This window comes from Balaenoptera physalus, assembly GCF_965194825.1.
Source record: "Balaenoptera physalus genome assembly, chromosome: 12".
NCBI lineage: Eukaryota > Metazoa > Chordata > Mammalia > Artiodactyla > Balaenopteridae > Balaenoptera > Balaenoptera physalus.
The window spans coordinates 48189073-48210104 of record NC_138897.1 but is presented as its reverse complement, the minus strand read 5'-3'; the positions used below and the strand labels follow the sequence as shown (position 1 = coordinate 48210104).

The 21032-nt window shown below is 36.5% G+C and overlaps 1 protein-coding gene across 3 annotated transcripts in view; it reads left to right on the top strand.

Annotated features, from left to right (window-relative positions):
* The window catches only part of ASXL3 (ASXL transcriptional regulator 3), a 188286-nt gene that overhangs the window by 78770 nt on the left and 88484 nt on the right, over window positions 1-21032 (top strand). For 2 of the 3 annotated variants that reach the window (XM_082415963.1, XM_082415961.1), the window contains 3 exons: window positions 4764-4885; window positions 13265-13382; window positions 14342-14461. In XM_082415963.1, coding sequence (XP_082272089.1) covers window positions 4764-4885; window positions 13265-13382; window positions 14342-14461 — 360 coding nt within the window. The remainder of the gene's footprint in view (window positions 1-4763; window positions 4886-13264; window positions 13383-14341; window positions 14462-21032) is intronic. The other variant, XM_082415962.1, reaches the window with a different exon arrangement.

Below are 21032 nucleotides of genomic sequence, written 5' to 3'. Positions count from 1 at the left end.
TTTGGTCCCAGCCTTCTAAGTAGAATATTTTGGAGGAGGGGTTTGGGAATCTGAGGGTGAACGAGAGTAGAGGTAGATGAGCAACAGCTACTGAAAATCCCATTAACTGTTTGAATTAAAAACTAGCAGATTAGCTTTTAACTATGCATTTGGCTTGCCTGGTTTGGGCAGGCAAGCAAAACGTAGACAGAAATAATATTTCTATACCTTTTAACACATGTTTTCTCGTCTTCGGCTTGTCCAGCTATGAAAAGGGCAGGCAGTCTTGTGGGGTTTCCAGGTATAAAATCCTGGCATGCGTTTTGTGATGGTGCCAGTGTGCAGTTAGGAAAAAAAAGAAAAAAAGCTTCTATTCTGTCCTGAATGCCAAGAAGATATCACTTTCTAAGCTGCATGTCAGTGTTAGATATTTATTGGATAAAACATCTGTCCTAATTCTTCACTCTCCTGGCTCCTGTTGTAATTTCACATACAGGGAATTTCCCCTGGTCCTTTCTCGAACATTAATTTTTCTTTGGCTTGTATTTCAGAGGCCAAACTCAGCCCCTTAGATAAATATTCAGACAACTGTTTAAAATAAGACCCTGTATTATTTATTTATCATATCTGTTAAGAAAGCTGCAAAGATAAAGTAAAAGTGAAAACTGTGTGTTTTGTCAGAATATGAATATGCAAGAATATGTTCACCTACCTCTCTAACTACGGCAGTTTTGAGAATCAGCCACCTTCATCAGATATATGGCGGAAGAATGAATAAAGTCACTTAGATGCTCATGTTTGGGGTCTATATTGTCAATGGGCGTGCACACACACACACACGCGCACACACACACACATGCAGGCACACTGTTTGGGGCCTACGGATGCATTACATTGTGTCCTAATCATTTTTATTCTTGAATTTTTTCCCTTTAAAATAAGTTTTAGATCCAAAGGAACATTCATACATTTTATTTTCTATTACATTTACTTTCTTGAAGGTTCTATAATTATTTTATCGGAAATAAATAATTAGGGAAAATGGTTTAACCCAGAGAAATAGGACCAACTTCAGAAAGAGGAATCGGGTAGGAAAATGACTCTGTAGTAAAGGAATTCTCATGATGCTTCACTTAGGTCTAGGCTGGAATGTGAATGTAAGATAGAGTAAAACAGAGTTGAGTTAAAGGAAATTGAATCACCTCAAGAAAAAACTTCACAGTATTCCTTGATGCTTGTTTCAGTTTTATTGTCCTGCCCGCCAACTGAAATTCTGGTGAAGTTGAACAGTATCTTTCTTTTGGAAACACTGTATGTAAATATATGTGAATCATTATTATTAACACAGTGCAGTAGTGAATTTAAATGAATATTCAGAGTATACTGACATAGGTATCACAATACCCTGTGGTTTCCTAGGTCAGAAACAAATAGAGCAAGTCGTAACTTAGATATCTATTATCCTCAGGACGTGACAGCTGATTGTATACTGCTTATTGTAGCAGTCACAAAATGTAAGACATAAAGCTTTGATTACATCTACACTGATTCGGTATTTGTTGTTTTTTTGATCCTGCTGCATTGAAGTTTACCTTTGAAACACTTATGAATAAAATCGTTTCCTAAGAAAATTAGTAAATTTGTTTCTATGTCCAGTAAGCAGAAGCATTCTCCTGTTTTCCACACATTTCCTGAAACCCATGTACTGCATTTGGTTATCCTTTTTAACTACCATTAAGTTTGTATTTTTCTAGGTGGCAATACTAATTTAAGAATGTGAAAGTAATAAAATGTATTTGCTAATGTGCACTTTACTTCTGGCTGGGCTTACATTCCATCCATTTAGGTCTGTTCAGTTGGGATCGTATATCCTGTGTGCCATCTTCCTCTCACCTCCCCAGTTTGTCACACTTCGTATCAACTCCAGAACACTGAAAAGGCCATCTATGTAATCAGTACAAAGATAAATTTATCTTTAAATAAGATAAATTATTTAAAGATAAATATGTAATCTATGTAATCAGTACAAAAATAAATTTATCTATGTAATCAGTACAAAAATAAATTTATCTTTAGAATATAAACCGATGATTATTTCTAATATTTCTTGATAAGTAAGCTTGGGCAAAGTGTTACAAATTAGTGATGATTCCAAGGAGAGAAGCCTAGAAGCCATAGTTTATGCAAGCAGTGTTATAAAATGTTTCTTTACTAGAACATTTAGACTGTTTTAAGCGAAAAATGTCATATTGTATTGAATAGAAAAAAGTTACCCGGTCTTAAACTCAAGGACTTCTCTCCCTGTATCCCTGGGCAAATCCTTTTGCAACTTCAACCTTAGTGTTTCCTGGACCAATCGCTCTCAGTTTTTTCTTGTCAGAGCTCAACGTCTTGTTCCCTGTACCCTTATTAACTTCCTGTTTCAGGTCCTCCAACATGACACAAGTAAATTAAACTTCTTTATACATTAAATTTTTTGTATCACTTCTTGGCCTTGAAGCCAAATATTCTAAGCGGAAGATTATGGACCTGGCCTTGAACCCCAGCTCTGCTGTTTCACTTGGCTGTGTGACCATGGGCAAGTTATTGACCCTTTCTGAGCTCTAGTTTTCTCTCTCCAATGTGGAGATGATACTTTTCCATCTCGTAAGGAAGCTGTGAGGATGAAATGAGATCACATGTGTCCAGCGCCTGGCATTAATAACTAACAATTATTTTATCTTCCAAAACGTGTTCATTTGGCTTCCTGATTACTTTCTGTTATTAAAACAAAACTTGATTAACTCTTTTCTCCAAGTATGCTCTTTCATGGACCACATGTTCATTTCTAGGCAACATGAGCTTGAGTCCATCTAAAGCAGTGCTCTCGACACTACCACGTGCATATGCCTCCATTTTTTTATTAACTCTTATGATTTGTGCATTTTATTTTATTTATGTTTCATATCAAAATAAAATATTTTAAATAAGCATTGAACTTTAGTTAGTAACATGGAGGCTAAAGTATTTGGTGGGAGGTATATTGATCTCTTTTCTTTTTAGCATCTTTATTGGAGTATAATTGCTTTACAATGTTGTGTTAGTTTCTGCTGTATAACAAAGTGAATCAGATATATGCATACATATACCCCCATATCCCCTCCCTCTTGCGTCTCCCTCCCACCCTCCCTATCCCACCCCTCTAGGTGGTCACAAAGCACCGAGCTGATCTCCCTGTGCTATGCAGCTGCTTCCCACTAGCTATCTATTTTACATTTGGTAGTGTATATATGTCCATGACACTCTCTCACTTCTTCCCAGCTTACCCTTCCCCCTCCCCGTGTCCTCAAGTCCATTCTCTATGTCTGCATCTTTATTCCTGTCCTGCCCCTAGGTTCATCAGAACCATTTTTTTTTTTAGATTCCATATATATGTGTTAGCATATGGTATTTGTTTTTCTCTTTCTGACTTACTTCACTGTGTGTGACGGACTTTAGGTCCATCCACCTCACTACAAATAACTCAATTCGTTTCTTTTTATGGCTGAGTAATATTCCATTGTATATATGTGCCACATCTTCTTTATCCATTCATCTGTTGATGGACACTTAGGTTGCTTCCATGTCCTGGCTATTGTAAATAGAGCTGCAATGAACATTGTGGTACATGACTCTTTTTGAATTTTGGTTTTCTCAGGGTATATGCACAGTAGTGGGATTGCATATGCCTCCATTTTTGACTAAAATCATTTTTAACTCCTCCACCTTCCTTTAAAACTCAGGTCAGAATCCTCACAAGTTACTGTTCCTTGGAAAATTTTTTTGGATTAGCGTTAACCCTGGTGCCCTTAAGAAGTCTTATTTTGAGATTTTACAATATGTTCTCAAGCTATTTTCTTCCATCGAACTTCCCCTTGCCTCCTGTATTTGACATATGTCTTCATTCTGCCACTAACCATAGTGCTTCCTCACTTTGATTTTCCAAATAAACTCCTTCTCCCATCAAGTGCACAGAAAAGGCCTGCATCTACACTTCTGCCAAAGTGTGAAACCTGGTCTCCCAGGCGGAATGTCTGAGGAGGCCAGAAAGAAGCGTTGGAGCTCCAGCACAGGTGTCATAGAGCAGAAAGTGACGGTGGGCTTGACTTCCATAGACTAGGTGCCCGGAAAGCTTGACTCTGGTAAAAAAAAAAAAAAAAAAAAAAGAGCAGATTATATTGTAATCTGCAGAGGACATGATTTTCTTGAAAGCAGTTATCTTCAGTTGACACCCAGCATCTCAGATTTCATTTTTCCTTCTCCATGCTGTTTGCCTTGACCCATAGAAGAGGATACACACACCCCGGTAGACCATAGATTCTATAGAAGGAGGGCTATTAAATAGAAGAATCATAGTACCTCTGAGGTTGGTAGATTGAAGACAAATTCATTAATGTAGATTCTTTCTTCAGAATGCTGTGCATTGCCCAGCCTCCCTCCTCAGCTCCAGAAAGTACCTGCTGACTCCCAACTCTTGAGACAGATAATGTGTTCTTCTTTATGTCTATACAATAGCCCACAACATAGAAATTATCATCAATTAGTGGGTAAGGAAACTGAGGCTTAGAGAGGTTCAATGTAACCGTGGCCGCACAATTATTAAATGATCCCTTCTTTTAAATCGAGATACTCTTCTTTTTACTGTGCTATTTTGCCTTATTTTAGGTATCCATTTTCAATTGGAGAAAAGCTCCAAGTGAGGTAATTACAGTGGCTATAAAAAAAAGGAATTCAAATTAGTAATATTATTATCTCTCTGTTTCTAGTTTGTGCAAAGCAGGTAGCTGATGAGGCATCTTCCACTCGAGATTCAAGCCTTCCTAACACAGCAGTGCAGAGCAAGTTAGTGTCTTCCTTTCAGCAACACACCAAAAAGGCTCTCAAGCAGGTAAGGTTGCTGGCATTTCTTCTTTGTCCCTCAGTTCTACCTACTTAAGGTAATGGAAGTTATGCATAGAAAGTAAAATAAATAAGAACATAGTAATCAGAAAGCAACAGAGATGTCCTAGATTCAACTAATCCCTTAATATTCAATACGCTGATTTCAATCTATGCTAAAAACTAGGAGAGGCTTGGCTGAGACCTTTGATGTAAAATAGAAGAGGGAAAATGTGTTTGGAATCATATAGAACTAAGATTTTGTGTGTGTGTGTTTTATAGCAGATATATTGGGTTCATACATGCGTTGCATATTTTAAAAATAATGTCTCCGTTTATGGTCTTGTGTTTATCTGATAGTTGACGTCAAAATAAATGTAATGTCTTTCTTATTACTGAAATGCATTGTTATAAATAAGAAAAATAGCAATCGTGCCTTGCTTGTATGTAGGCTATCCATTAGTGCGTTTGGTGCTGAATAGAGGTCAACTTTGCAGTATCATCCCAACATTACGTAAGCAGTCTTGAGTTGTGTGTCCTTGTCCAGAGACAAGTGCTGGGAAGTGTGGTTATAATGTTGGGCTCTGGGCTCAGACATAAGCTGCCTACAACCCTTGCTACTGTGTGACTCTGGGTAAGCCACTTCTCTCCTCTGAATCTTAAACTCCTTCTCTAGAAGATGTAGAAAATAAAAGTACCCTTCACATGGGAATGATCCAAGAATTAAGTGAGGTGATACACTGAAAGCATGAGGTAGAGTGAATGGTCCATAATAATCACTCAATAAATGTTAGCTTCTGCTACCCACCCCAGAAATGCTGAATGTGCCCAGAAGAAAAGAAAGAGATGCTATGGTTAGAGGGGAACATTGCATGATTGTAATAGTAATAAGGTCAATAAATATAAAGCTTACATATTTAGTCCTGAATTCATGGTTTTCCCTTGTTTAACTGCTTTCCTCATTTTTTATTTTCATCCTTCTGAGACAGCCACCTCCACTTCACCCCTTGCTGACCGTTACCAAGTCTAGGAATACAGGTGTCATTCTAAGTGATATATTTATAGCAAGGGAGGAGAAGCCATGTTTTTAAATAAAGTTTAAGATGTTTTTAAAGTCCCACCAGCCTGTAAAGCTACTTAATGTTCACATCCAATCCCCTAGACTTAGAATGTCTCCACCTACTCCTCTATTACAGACAAGGAAACTTAGGAAAGAAACTTAACATTTTTGTAGTGAGTTCTGTTACTTTTAAATTCTGTGTTAACTACTGAAATTGCAGTATTTCCTTTCATTGGTATTATATTTAGGGTAGTAACAGTGTTTCATCCTACAGAGGTCAAATTCTCTTTACTGAGCTTGCCATTTGTATCATTGCTCTTGAGAAATGTCATAGATGCCAAAGAGCAAAATTGAATTCAGTGTTGAGATCCCTTTTTAATTGGTGAAATAAAGAATGTATGATGGTAGGGAAGCCTGGAAAAAGGCTGATTCAAGTGGCAAATAGGATGCAGGTACTAAAACACTAACCAGGATGGAACAAAAGATACAAAACTGGATACTGGTAACTGTAGCATTTAAGAAACATAGATGCAATCATAAATGAAACTCATACTTCTGAAAAGCAGTGATTTAGAAAATGTTTATACGCTGTGAAATCTTCCTCCCTGTGAGTGTAAAGATTAACATTCCCATCTCTGTATTGCCATGTCTCATTATTTTTTCCTTTCTTCGTTTTGGTTTCATATCCTTTGAACATTTTTTTTTTTTGCAATTACCAAAACATTACACAGCTTTGAGTTAGTGGGTATTTTTGTTTGTTTATTTTGTTTTGTCGTAGAGCGCATGTTCGTGGGAAGTGCCGCTTGCTTGATTAGGGTCTAAGCCTTGTTTTAAGAAACCTGCCCTGTAAGCTTCTTAATGTCCTCAAAGAGCTATTTATTAATGTCTTAAAACTTCTTGTTGTATAACCAAGTAACAAATTAGTTACCCATACAATATGGCACAATATATAGCAGATATGCTAATGTTTGATTAATAATCAAATTCATACTGGCAATACATTTAGAAGAAAAGCTGTTCTTGCAGAATTTTGCCCAGATTCCCTGTAATTGCTGAGTTTCTTAAGACAGCATTTCAAAAATTGACTGAACATGCGGCATTTTAAATTGCAGCAGCCTCAGCAAATCTGCAGCTTTCTTTTTGATAGTTGAATAGCTGTGACCATGTAGAATTCTTTGTAAGTGTATGTGCCATTATATATCCATATATATATATATATATATATATATATATATATATATATATATTCATTCCATGGTTGTGAATATGTTTTGTGTGTACACATACAGGCACAAATCATAATCTCACCAAGGTAGGGCCAGCCAAACAACCCTAATAATAGTTACATTAGCTGTCATTTATTTTTATGAATTCTAGACATTATTCTCTGCATTAACAGGCCCTATGCCGTTTAATCCTCATACAAAGCCTTTACAATAGTCCTTTAAAATATTTTTCAAATGAGGAAGCTATACCGCCCAGAGGAACTTACACAAGATTGTCCAGTGAGTAAATCTTGGAGATGACATTTGAACCCAGAATCACAGTTTCAGGTTCTGCCTTCTTAACTAGTAGTTCCTTTTAGCATATGCTGTATAATAGGATAGATGGATTTTTGACATCATCCAAGGAAATCTGCATTCTTGAGTATTTGTATAATGCAAGGAAAACATAGCCATTAAGACTATTATTTCCTGACACAGACTGCTTATGTTCAGTATCAGCACATATTAAAGGGAGGTACTTGGATGTGTTAGCTTTTACCATTTTACTAGAAGTATATTCTGAGTCAGTGGGGTTTTAGTAGTTCAACTATAGCTTGTCCAGCATAGATTCTTAGAAAGAAGTAGGTGAAAAAAACCAAAAACAAAACCCAGTAGCTTTATATGCATAAGTCTAGTGAAGAAAAATAATTTAAAACAAACCTCATGCAAAATAAGCCAGACATAATTTCCCAGCTCTGAAGCCCTCACCCCCACCCAAAGCATGATGCTGCAGAGAGTGGGTGCTTTAACTCTGCAGTGCTGTTGATTGCAGTGTAATTACAGGCTGGACCATATGGAGGCGATAATGCCCCTTGGCTATTGATGTAGAGTACTTTCATTGCTCCTAATATTTGGGTCCTTTTAACTTTCTAATCATCAAAACATTAGTTAATATCATATGTTGGGTGTAATTGCATGAATAACATGTTATTTCAGTAGTTATATTTCTGAATAGGATCTTCACGATAAGCATATTCAGAAGCCTCTGGAGAATAACAGATTGCTGATTATTACCTTGTTCCCTGTCTTCTTTCTGCCTTGGTAGTTTAGCTTTAATGATCCTAAAAGGTGTGAAATGATTAGATTTTGAATTTCAAGGAAGCATAATTAAGAAAGATTAAATTTGGGAAGTTTCAAAACAGCAGAATCAAATACAAGATTAAAAAAGGATGGGTTGAGGTCTGTTATGATGGAAGGTAACATGATGGAGAACAGAACCTTTCTGTGTTGTTCCTGTTGGTTTCTTTGACTTCCTGCATTATTTATTTAGGGTGGTAGAGTTTATTCATTAAGTTGCAGATCCTTTTCCTTCTTCATATCACAAAACAGACATATTCCTGGTATTTTGCTTTCGCTTTATATGTTTGACCAGTACTGTGAAATTCCAAAGGTTATGTTACATGATAGCAGTTTCTGGACGTGGGCGTTGACATTTAACATTCTAGCAACAATGCACATTGTTGGTGCCTGACACAGCCAGCTGTTTCATATGTGTGTATTTCTCATTATTTTAGCATTCACGGCATGTGCTATTTTCCGATTTCTCAGTGAAGGGCTTACTGCATCCAGTGCATTCTTAAGTTACATTGTTGGTATTCTTTCTCTATGAAAACAAAGAAGGTATTACTTGTTTATGCAAATTCCAAGTTAACATGAAGGCCTCTGGCTTTAGATTTTACTTTGTTTTTCATTGGGGTGGAAATGAGAATTCTTCCAGGTTTTTAGAGTTATCCCAAGCTTTCTGTTTAAAAAATAAAATGTTTATCTAAAGGTTTTCTGTCTCTTTTTACAAGAGAATGTTGTGATACCTCTCTAGAGGAAAGCATACTCACTCAGCATCTTTTGATTTTCACTTAAAGCCAGAATTGTAATTGTGTGATATGATCTTTACTTTTCTAGACTGGTTTAGCTCTGTTATGTTGATTTCCTTAAATAAGTAAGTTTATTTCCAAGTGTAAGCCTGTAAATTTCTTTCATATTGAATGATACCTGGAAGTATTAAACTTGGCAAGTCCAATGTACTCTGTGTAGTTCAGGCATGAGGACATTATATGTCTGGGCAGCTTGAAAGACAAGCCTTTATAGCAGACTGCATTTACACTTGCCATCTGCTTGTTTACTTAGATTTCGGTATTGCTTCTTTCTAGAATTGAAATTAGGATTTAAAGTTGTTCAATAAGATATTCCGTTAGCGTTCCATTGTATACCTAAGGGTTGAGTAGTTGGAGGTATTTCATTGATATCATCTTCCTAAAATGAATCTAGACTAATATAGTAAGACTTATTGTATAATATTAGTGTCAAAATAAAACCATGCTATAGATTGATCAACAGGGCCACCGCTAGCTAATTAAAACCTTTGGTGTGGAATAGAGAAAGCCATCCCATCCCCAAGTTGTCACAACAACAAATAAATCTCCCCTTTCAGGGTATCTTTGTGCAGAGCAAATCTTCCATGACCATCAAAAGTGGCCTTCCTAATTGTATTTTCTTAAGCTATTACATGGATGTATATTTTCCAGGCTGGGATACCCAAACTTAGATAATTACAAGGTAAATTGCATTTAATCTCTATTATATTTGTAGCATAACATAGGAAGTTTTCTTGTTCTCTTGGAATTTTAGCTACAGCTCAGAGTTAAGGATAATGGGATACAGGAGTACCTTGTTGTGAAGCAGGGTGCTAGACACAACCTCAAAGGACTTACTGAGAGGAGGCCAGGTGGCCATCGACCATCCCCCAAAAGCCTATATGAAACATAGCTCTGTGGAGTTCCTATTTAAAAAGCCTTACCAACACTGCTGTCTCTGTTTTACAGAGACATTTACCCAAGTAATTTACTCGGCATTACTCAGCTAGTTAGTTCTCTGATTCTACAGCCTCATACCTCACAGTCGTTAAGACAACTCTGCAGTCGTTAAGACAACTCTTGCAACTCTGCTGCAAGTCAGCACAGTAGAAGAGGGAGCTTTTAATACCTCTCTTGGGTAGTGGTCAGACTCATTTTTGGGGGGAGGTGAGGAACTTTGGTAACGGTGTTTAGCAGGTATCAAAAATTGATGCCCTCAGGCTGAATTTGGCTCGGAGACCTCTTTGTTTTGTCTGGCACATTGTTTAAAACTGGAAAACTCACCTAAAAATCCAGTTGTATTGCTTCTCTTGAGTCATAACTACCACCTCCAATGGGGTATATGAGTCCCACTTCTCAGCCTCTCCCTTGTCATTGTCTTACCCCAGCTAGTGTGGTCCAAAAATAATTGCACATTTTTCAAGAGATTGTGAGGAGGAGACACACAGCATGTGTGAGTGGCCCATGGGCACGTAGTTGCAGAAATATAGTTATCTAACCAAAACAAACAAACACGCAAACCATAAGCAGCTAGCCTCTTTATTTGCAGAATGCATGCCCTGGAGCGAGGAACTAGGAATCACTATACTACTGCCTGCCTTGTGGACATAACAAGTGCTAGAGTTCTCTTGTTTGGAGCCAGCCCAAACCATCCCAGACATCTCAGTTGAGTCAACATTGGTTTTTTCCCCTCCATCCACATTCTGATCTGCTTGGAGGGTATCCCCAGGGTCCACAGTCAAATAAATCCTGCTTTCTAGAAAGTGAATTGGAATCCTCAAGGTGTAGCCTAAAATGGCTATGGATCTAGTAAATGCTATCAAGTTGCCCCTTCTCATAGCTGAACTCTGATACTCCTGAGTTTGTTTACTAGCCTGCGGGCTTTACTACTGTGACTGACGTCATAGTAAAAAAAGGCTTCCCAAGTTTTGCTTATTTGACCCTAGAAATGTTATTTGGGATAAAAAATAATGCTTGTTTTTCAGAGGTAAAGCAAAAAAAAAAAAAGTGTGTATTTTTAATACACTTAAAACAATCATTTAAATGATAGGCATAGTTTTTATCACTTACAGGCACATAGTGTTGCATTTCAGTATTTAAGAAAATGTTGTACCAAGAAATATTGTTCAAATTTCTGAGCAGGAAATACATATTCAGTAAAAAAAATCATTGAGACCATAGAAATGGGCTCCATATTGACTAGCGTTCCTTATCCCTACCTTGGCTCCAGCTTGGCTGTTTAAAATTCAGAATAGCCATGGGTTTTTCTTCTTATTACATTATGTATATCATGCTTTATTTCTGTCCAACTGCTAATTTTTCTATAATAGTCTTCTCCGCTCTAAAAATTGAGGACAAAATTTTTGTTACTTTAATAATTACTTACTACAAACACTGTAAAAAGACATGTCATCTTTGACTTTATGATTCCAGCTTCTAAGCCTCTTGTTATATCATCTCTTTTTTTCTTAATCAACACTTTCCAAAATACACCTCCCCACCGTGCCATAACATGAATATTTTTAAAGTGCCTATTTGGATTGCCAAGGGAAAAGTTTGAAATCTATGATGTAAAGACTCCTAAAAACTAATCACTCTTTATACAGGTTTTAATTGTTTTGTGAAGTCTTACATAGTGGGCAAAGATGGGCCTAATTGTAATTTCAGGTACCGCGTTGCCTCATTCTGTTTTATCACTGGATTGATAGGTTAATGTCTACAAAGTGCTGGGAGTTCTCACACAAGGCTAGAGAGACTTATGCAATTATGTACACACCTTAATGAAAGAGTAAATGTCATAAATATTTTATAGCACACCTGCTCTCGTTCAGAATATTATTGACAGCAAGCTAAAGGTGAGAGGATGGCCTCTTATTCTTTTTTGTACCTCCTGTCCGCCCACAGTGCCTAGTACTTTATAAAAGGTCAATAAATGTAAGAATTGAAGGGAAGATGTATCCTGTTATTATTAGCAACAGTATCATTTGTAAGCGATTTCCCAAGCCATCCACTTTCCCACGTGGTTTTAAATCTCATCTGAATATGTCTTTTCTCATTTAAGTGATATTTAATTTTTCACATCTGTAGTTATTTGATTGCTAAATCTTATGGTCAACGAGTTGGACATTCAGGTAAAACCCTTTGCAAATAAAATGGTATTGTTTCTGTCAGCAAGGGGATAGACAGTCAATGCAGTATTTCAGGAGACTGTGACAGCTATTGGTCAAAGGGCATTAGTCAAGTTACTGAAATGTTATAAAATTGGTAGAAATTACGCAGAAACAAGGAATTAAAAGGTTGGAGACTGTCTGTGGTCAGCCTTTTAACCTTTTGAGGAGTTTTAGCATTCCTGGAACCGTGAATTTAACGTCTCTTCAATTGTGTCTGCTTAAGACCCTTTTTATTACAGGTAATTTTCTGTGTAAAACAATCAGCTAAATAAGCTGTATTTCAAAACTTTCCAATGTCTTTTCATTACATTATCATCACCGTGGTTGATTCATTTATGAAACACAAAGCACTCCCATTTGGAGCAATTTATTCTCGTATCGGTCTTCTTTTCCCTGGATTTGCCAGAATGCGGTCATGTTCGTGTTCTGAAGGTTAATGCCCAAAGTCAAGCAGACAGAAGCCAAGTGCTGCAAGGTTTCCAAGATTAGGACTGATTCCCTTCACAAAAATAAATGATTCCTGCCATGTTCAGTGATTTTGTGCAGCGCTCCCCGCGGCTGAGTGAGTGCATCAATACTGTAGTCCTTACCTGCTGTACATACTGATGACACTCGGTGTTAACTTGATTGACTGAGCAGCCCACTGGAGAGGACGCACCTGCAAGAGAAGTGCAGACATATATTTTTATCCTGGTCTCGAAGCATTTATTTTACATTTCTTTTCCTTGGAAGTCATGGTTTCAAATTCCATGGGCTCTCAAGCCACACTGCTCAGGTAGAACAAACCTTTACGTGCTGCTTTGTTTTCAGAATTCTACCGAAAATGGTCTCAGGTTTATACCCTTTGCCAAAGCCTGATTTTATGCTTTTGAGGGAAAATGACAGGAAGGTGACGCTTAAGAGTACTGACAAATGAGTGACTGTGTGGAATTTAAGTCTCCTAAGAGGTTCTATCTAATGATGGGCAAGTGGATCATTTAATTCAATTATGAGAAATCATTTTGACTCTATTTTTATGTTCTATTTTATTATCATGTTTTGTAGGCTTTGAGGCAGCAGCAGAAAAGAAGAAATGGAGTCTCAATGATGGTAAACAAGACTGTTCCTCGTGTTGTTTTGACACCATTAAAGGTGTCTGATGAGCAGTCGGATTCGCCTTCAGGTAAAGAGCTAAAATATTGTATGCTTGGCCAGTTTCTTCCCGGAGGAGGCTTTCTCACCAAGAGAGATGTCATGAATTTTCTCTGGAACTGAATAATATTTCCACTTGAGGTTTCATTTCATTTTTTTATACCTTAGACTCTTTCAGGGATTCAAAAATAATAGCGTATTTCGCTCTTAAAAACAAAACAAAACAAAAGCTTGCTCATCAGCAAAGGACTTCATTTGCTAATGTCAATAGATGCAAGAAAATGTGTAGTACTGTTAGGTGGATTTTTTGTTGTTGCTTTGGCTTTTGTTTGAATGTTGAACTTTAATGGTGGACCCCATGCTGATGTGTAATGCCATCAAAAGCCGTTCTTCCGTGAGTGTGAATTTGTTTTTCCGTCCTCTGCTGCAAAATCAGGAATCTTTTATTAGTTTTTGTGTTCTGGCAGCATTCTTCTCACCTCAGTGCAGCCCTGACCGTTTCTTCTAATTTACCTCTGTCACTTTATCAGCCGTGTACCATTCTATATATTATAGAGTGATGTTTGCGTTTTCTCTTCCTGCTTCAACATAAAGTTATTAATAAAGGCATGATCTCTCCCTCTCTCCAAGCCTCCCTTCATCCTTCATCTTTCTGTCTCGGTCTTGCATCGTCTCCAAGTGGCATAGTATTGTTGAAGCTTATTCGTGTATTTTCACAAAAGATCTGAGTGCTTCTTTGAAAAGCTATCAGATCAGTGAACGTGTCTTTGACTCCACTATCAGGCCATCTGTTCATGCTTTTTGTTCTGTTTGATTGATTTATTGGGCTTTTCTCTTTATATACAGTAGAGGAATCAGATTGTGGCCAAAGGTAGTGTATTAACTCTTAGCAAAGGAGATAATATCTATGGTTTGTAAAACAATTTGAGATTTTTCTTTTCAAGGACAGCAAGAGGAAGATAATGACATAATAACTATTTCCTTTTTTAGGATCCGAATCTAAAAATGGTGAAGCAGACAGTTCAGATAAAGAAATGAAACATGGGCAAAAATCCCCCACTGGAAAACAAACGAGTCAGCACTTAAAACGATTAAAAAAGTCTGGTTTAGGTGAGTGTTCAATATACTATAACATTTCACATTTTAGATATTTAAATCTTGTTGAATGAAATTATGGGGACTTTTTTCTTTAATAGTTAAGGAAAATTTTAAATCTTCCCAATTTATCTAAACCAAAAAGGGTGCTAAAGAAGGCAACATATTACAATGGAATAATTTTAAGCATGTTGCTAAATTTGTGAATGATACTATTGTATGAAGCAGAGGCTAAAGATAAGAGATTTAAAACAATCTATGTACTCAAGTAATTATCTGCCAAGTCATAATTCTGTCTAACCTGCAGTGTTTTGTTCCTGCAACTGGGTTTCACTTTATCGGAATACATTGTATTGGGGGGAAAATGCAACTTTTATAAAGTGATCATTGAACTGAAGAGTACGCTGTCATTGGGGTCTGCTGCAGTAAAACTGCTCTGCCTTGCTTTTCATCTTATGCTGTTTGAAATATTCAATAGTGCTTGTCTGAAAAACAGTGCACAATTGCTGAGAAGTGTGGCAGACACAGTTACTGGGTCTTGCAAGTCAGTACCGGTTTTCTTTTGAAGATTTCCTTCCTGATAACTTTTCATCAGGAACTCAACAGCAGCATTCAGGGGAAAAGGAATATGGGAACTAAAAAGAGGAAAATAAACGTATCCTAGGCTGAACATTAAAATTCTAGACCAAACCTGCCTTGTTGGATGTCTGGACCTAATGGCTTCATTTCTCTCTCTCAGTTATTTCATCTCTGAGTTAGGGTAATGATAATGACCTAGATAATTGTAACATTTTGTAAAATGGTGGGTAAAAAGTACAAATTTATTGACCTGAACTTTATTATTGGTTCTGCCACTTACTTTCTTGGCAACTTAGGGTAATTCTTATTTGCAGAGTTTATCTGTTTGTAAAATTCAAGCAAGATTTTAACCCATTTATTTATTTATTGAGTAAAGATTTATTGAGTGCCTACTATATACCAGGATTTTGTTAAATTCTGGGAACATATTTTCAGTAAAGTCTTTGAATGGGGTTTAGATAGCCTTATGTAAGAGATCTTTGGAAAAGCAGAATTTATGTTTGTTATAAATTCTTTAAACACAGCATAATTATCTTTTTCATTGTTTCCAAGGCTAAATCATTTTATAGTTATTGTCTAGCCCAAAACATGTGTTAGTTTATAAACACCTACATATATACTGACATGATTTTTCCTAGTCTTTTTGAGTTTTCTAAATTAAGTACTTTGAGTAGCTTCTGAAGCTGGAAACTGTAATGGGAGAGTGATATGTAAAGAATGTACTAAAAAAAGAAGCCCCCCCCCCCAAATATCATGTTATGTTACCCTAAGTAATTTAAAAGTCAGTGACCTTCAGTTAAAAACAGTCTGCTACCAGCCTCAGGAAAGTCAGTGCCATATCATGAGTTTAAGAAAATTCAAGGCATGGGGACCTCTTCATTTCTTTACTTAGCAGCCTTCAGGGCTGGGGTTCAACAAGGCTTGTACTCTTGTCAGGATTCTGTCAGGTGCTCAGGTCTTCAATCAGGATCTCTTGTTCTAATTGTTGTAACCTAGGAATCCTGCACGCCGCTTAACATCTTACATGTTAACAATCATACAGTAAAGGTTAACAATCATACAGTAAAGGTTTTTCAGCTAATTTGTTAGCAAATTTAAAAGGCGATAAAGGAGACCACCATGTTCTTTTTAACCTGCTTTTTTCTTTTAGACTACTAAGTAGTAGAAATAAGGAAGCTATTTTAATGAAGGAATGGAAAACTACCCGTATTTAATGCAGTGGTCTTGGTACTTTGACATGTTATCTCATTTACTTCAATTATGTACAGTAGAATTATTTTTATTTTACAGCTGAGGAAACGGAGGCCCAGAGGGTTAAGAGGGTTGTCCATAATGACACAGCTATTACAAGCCAAGGCACAGCTAGCTCCAAAGTCCAAACCATTATTTCGGAATATGTTCTGAATGTCTATAATCACCCAGCCTATGTTGTAGACCGTGGGCACCACTGAGGAGTAGCATAGCATCTAGGACGTGATAAGCCTGCCATGGGTGTTAAAATGCAGGTACACTAGTTACACATAGAAGGAGAGCTAGCAACTAAAAGATTTCCTGGCTGATCCTGTAAAATCAGAGGAAGAAGGTGGGATTTAAGGTCAAAAGTAACCAGAAGGTGATTACTAGGAAGGAACGCTGACTGACTGAGTAACCCAACAAGCAGCTGAGTACAATGGCTTATTTTGTGCAAATGAAGTTGGTAGTACTTATTAAGCCTCCAATATATGCCCAGCACCATACAATGAAAAGTGGAAACATGCAAAAGGAAAGAAAGGGCCTTAAAGGTAACCATCTCCAGATAGAATCCCATGTGTCTTCTAGAAATTAATGTTTCTGATGTTCTGTGACCTTAGGAATCTTCCAGAGTAAAGGATTCTCTGTTCTGTGCAGCGTTTTAGAATCATAACTAAAATGTAAGTTCCTTGAATTAGGGGTCATTGACCTCCGCCAGTTTTTAATTATGCTTCTTCCTACCCAATCACACAGTAGGAGTTTAAAAATTACTTACTAAACAAATCCAAGCTTCTAATGGATATCTCTGAGGGGTTTTTAATAAATGTCCTCGCTGAGCTCAACTTCTGGGATTCATTCCAATATATTTTGTTTGGTTTAATCTTTTTGTAGTGAAGAATTACAACTTTGCTGGTTTCATAAAATGTTACATACTTTTAAAATAAATTAATGCAGGAAAATAAAAATAAATTTGAATAGTAACCCTAAATGCTATCATCAAAAATAACTTCCCCCAGTGTTGTATAAATATTATTTGACATCTCCTAATGTGTAGCCATAGTCAGGGGTCATCTTAGAGAAATTGAATTATATCATTTTAATTAAAAGTACTACATTTAATTAAGTTTAGCCTGAATAATAAAAAAGAATGGAAGTAAAACCAAAAACAAAATTGCTAAACATCGCCACGAGATATATTCATATCTAAAAGTTCTCTCCAAAGATACTAAAAATATGAAAAACTGAAATAGGAGTGATGATCTTTTTAACTACTCAAGCTTTGGACAATATATTATAATGGATAGGGAGATAATTATGCTTATAGTCCCTCTTAACTCCATGTTTTTGTTATATTATTTTTTAAACATCAAGGTTGTTAACATTTAATAATCTATTTTTTTTTTTTTTTTTACCATAATCTCCATAGTTCACTAACCCCCTGGTACTATATGGTAATGGATTCAGTGCTCCCCGGTAGACTGTTTACACAATTTCTTCATTTGTAAAGGGCACTTGGATTTATGTCGTAGATGATTAGATTTTGCCCTCTGATAATTTTTTTTCCTTAGACTTTACTCTTTGAAAGCCTATTTTTCTTCTCTGAGCTCTTTCAGAATCCATTCGTCTCTAATTTCTTTGAGACAACAGAGAACTCTCGTTTTGAACTCTTTCTGCATTTCTTTGGGCAGTTCCTCTTGCAACCAAAGGCCTTGGTCTGCCTCTTTCACGTGCTCCTTCCCTCTGTGTGAGTGTATGTGAGTGCATCTTGTGTGCACATTTTATGCACAAATCCTGTGTGGCTTCCGTTCTGGGAAATAGGAGGCTTTAAGCCAGCAAGGTCTCCAAAGTCTGCAGCCTTTACTCAGATTGGTGCTCTTCGACTCCCTTTGGTCAAAATAATAATTTCCCTGATCCTGATCAGACACTTTCCCATGATTTTTATTATGACTACAAAGTGTCATCTTCTATAGCACAGACACTTATTGTGGCAATTTGGCAGTTGTTGCTTCTCTTCTCTGCTTCTCCGGACCTCACCTACTTTATACTCTCTAGTGTCCAGGAATTAGACACTAAAATGACTACCTCTTTTCTTCCTCTGCTTAGTGTAGGGAGATGAGGTACCAGCTTTAATGAGATAAGACAATCAGATACAATGAGCTTGTTCTTAAGCCAATTAAGAGTATGTAAGGATAATTAAAATGGAATTAAACATCCTGTGTGGCAACAAATTTAGCAGTAAGTTCATCTGCTCTGTCTTTGTTCCAAAACTATAAAACATATTTTTGCTTAGATGGACATCTTTGAAATAGATCTTCTTTTGACTTTGTCATAAAACATTTAGAGAGGCACATAGTCCTTTTTTTGTCCCTGATACCCTTAAATGTTCTGAACCATACCAAATAGTAACCAACAGCATAAGTTCTACTTCTCACATTGTCCATAATACATGTTTCTAAAATTTTATGATTTTCTCATTTCCCCAGTACTCCTTCCAAAAGTTACTCTTGGTAAATGACCTCAACTCCCTCATATGGAGAGTATTTCGGCCACACATAAGCATTAAGCAAATTCCTTTCCTGTATTTTCAACATTTCTGTCTCTAGGTTTTGCTTTTGCCTTCTCTGCTGAGAAAATAAGCTTCTTCCTAATTCTTCTCTTCTTGTAGTCTATTTTATTTCCCTGTGAACTACTTGAAACATATAGAAAAATAGAGATGCTAATAAAACATACATCTATATACCTGTCACCTTGACTTCATTCCTAACAAATGTTAGGAGTTTGTTGGGCATGCTTTAGATTAAAAAAAAAATAGATGCAATTTTTGTACGTTTTTGTGTTTATAAGTGAGATTGGCTAACAGATTTTCTCTCTCATATTGTCTTTGTTTGTCCTTATTTTGGAATAAAAGTTATATTAACTTCATAAAGTGAACTGAAGAGCTTTCCTTACGTATTCACTGGAATAAGTATAAAATGAGTGGTGGGAGAGTTCCTTGATGTATTGGTAAAATTCGTCTTTAGAGCTATTTGTAATATGTGCTGTGCATGTATGTGGGGAAGGAGGGGTTGTCTATTTCTTTCACAAAAGTTTTCAAAAATTTATTGAGGTTTGCTATTTTTAATATAATTTGAAAATTTGCAAACTTGAAATACTTTATGTCTTCAAAGATATTGGCTAAAGTCATACTAGTATGATTTTTGTGCATATTATACTTTTTAAAATCAAATTTTAATTATAATTTTATTTGCCTTGTATATCTATACTGTATCTCAAATTATGTGCCTACCTTTCATTCCTATTCATGTTTATTTATGCCGTCTCTCACTAGATTTATACCTATTTTATTAGTCTTAATAAAAAAATCCTTTTTCTGTTCTTGATGGTCTTCATCTTTTCTATTTCATGAATGTCTACTCTTATTCTTTACAATCTTTCTCCTTTTATTTTAAACGTCTTCATTGGAATATAATTGCTTTACAATGGTGTGTTAGTTTCTGCTTTATAACAAAGTGAATCAGTTATACATATACATATGTTCCCATATCTCTTCCCTCTTGCGTCTCCCTCCCTCCCACCCTCCCTATCCCACCCCTCTAGGTGGTCACAAATCACCGAGCTGATCTCCCTGTGCTATGCAGCTGTTTCCCACTAGCTATCAATTTTACATTTGGTAGTGTATATATGTCCATGCCACTCTCTCACTTTGTCCCAGCTTACCCTTCCCCCTCCCCATATCCTCAAGTCCATTCTCTAGTAGGTCTGTGTCTTTATTCCCGTCTTGCCCCTAGGTTCTTCATGACTTTTTTTTTTCTTCTTAGATTCCATATATATGTGTTAGCATACAGTATTTGTTTTTCTCTTTCTGACTTACTTCACTCTGTATGACAGACTCTAGGTCCATCCACCTCACTACAAATAACTCAATTTCGTTTCTTTTTACGGCTGAGTAATATTCCATTGTATATATGTGCCACGTCTTCTTTATCCATTTATCTGTTGATGGACAATTAGATTGTTTCCATGTCCTGGCTATTGTAAACAGAGTTGCAATGAACATTAGGGTACATGACTCTTTTTGAATTCTGGTTTTCTCAGGGTATATGCCCAGTAGTGGGATTGCTGGGTCGTATGGTAGTTCTATTTTTAGTTTTTTAAGGAACCTCCATACTGTCCTCCATAGTGGCTGTATCAATTTACATTCCCACCAACCTTGCAAGAGGGTTCCCTTTTCTCCACACCCTCTCCAGCATTTATTGTTTGTAGATTTTTTGATGATGGCCATTCTGACCGGTGTGAGATGATATCTCATTGTAGTTTTGATTTGCATTTCTCTAATGATTAATGACGTTGAGCATTCTTTCATGTGTTTGTTGGCAATCTGTATATCTTCTTTGGAGAAATGTCTGTTTAGGTCTTCTGCCCATTTCTGGATTGGGTTGTTTCTTTTTTTGATATTGAGCTGCATAAGCTGCTTGTAAATTTGGGGGATTAATCCTTTGTCAGTTGCTTCATTTGCAAATATTTTCTCCCATTCTGAGGGTTGTCTTTTGGTCTTGTTTATGGTTTCCTTTGATGTGCAAAAGTTTTTAAGTTTCCTTAGGTCCCATTTGTTTATTTTTGTTTTTATTTCCATTTCTCTAGGAGGTGGGTCAAAAAGGATCTTGCTGTGATTTATGTCATAGAGTGTTCTGCCTATGTTTTCTTCTAAGAGTTTGATAGTGTCTGGCCTTACATTTAGGTCTTGAATCCATTTTGAGTTTATTTTTGTGTATGGTGT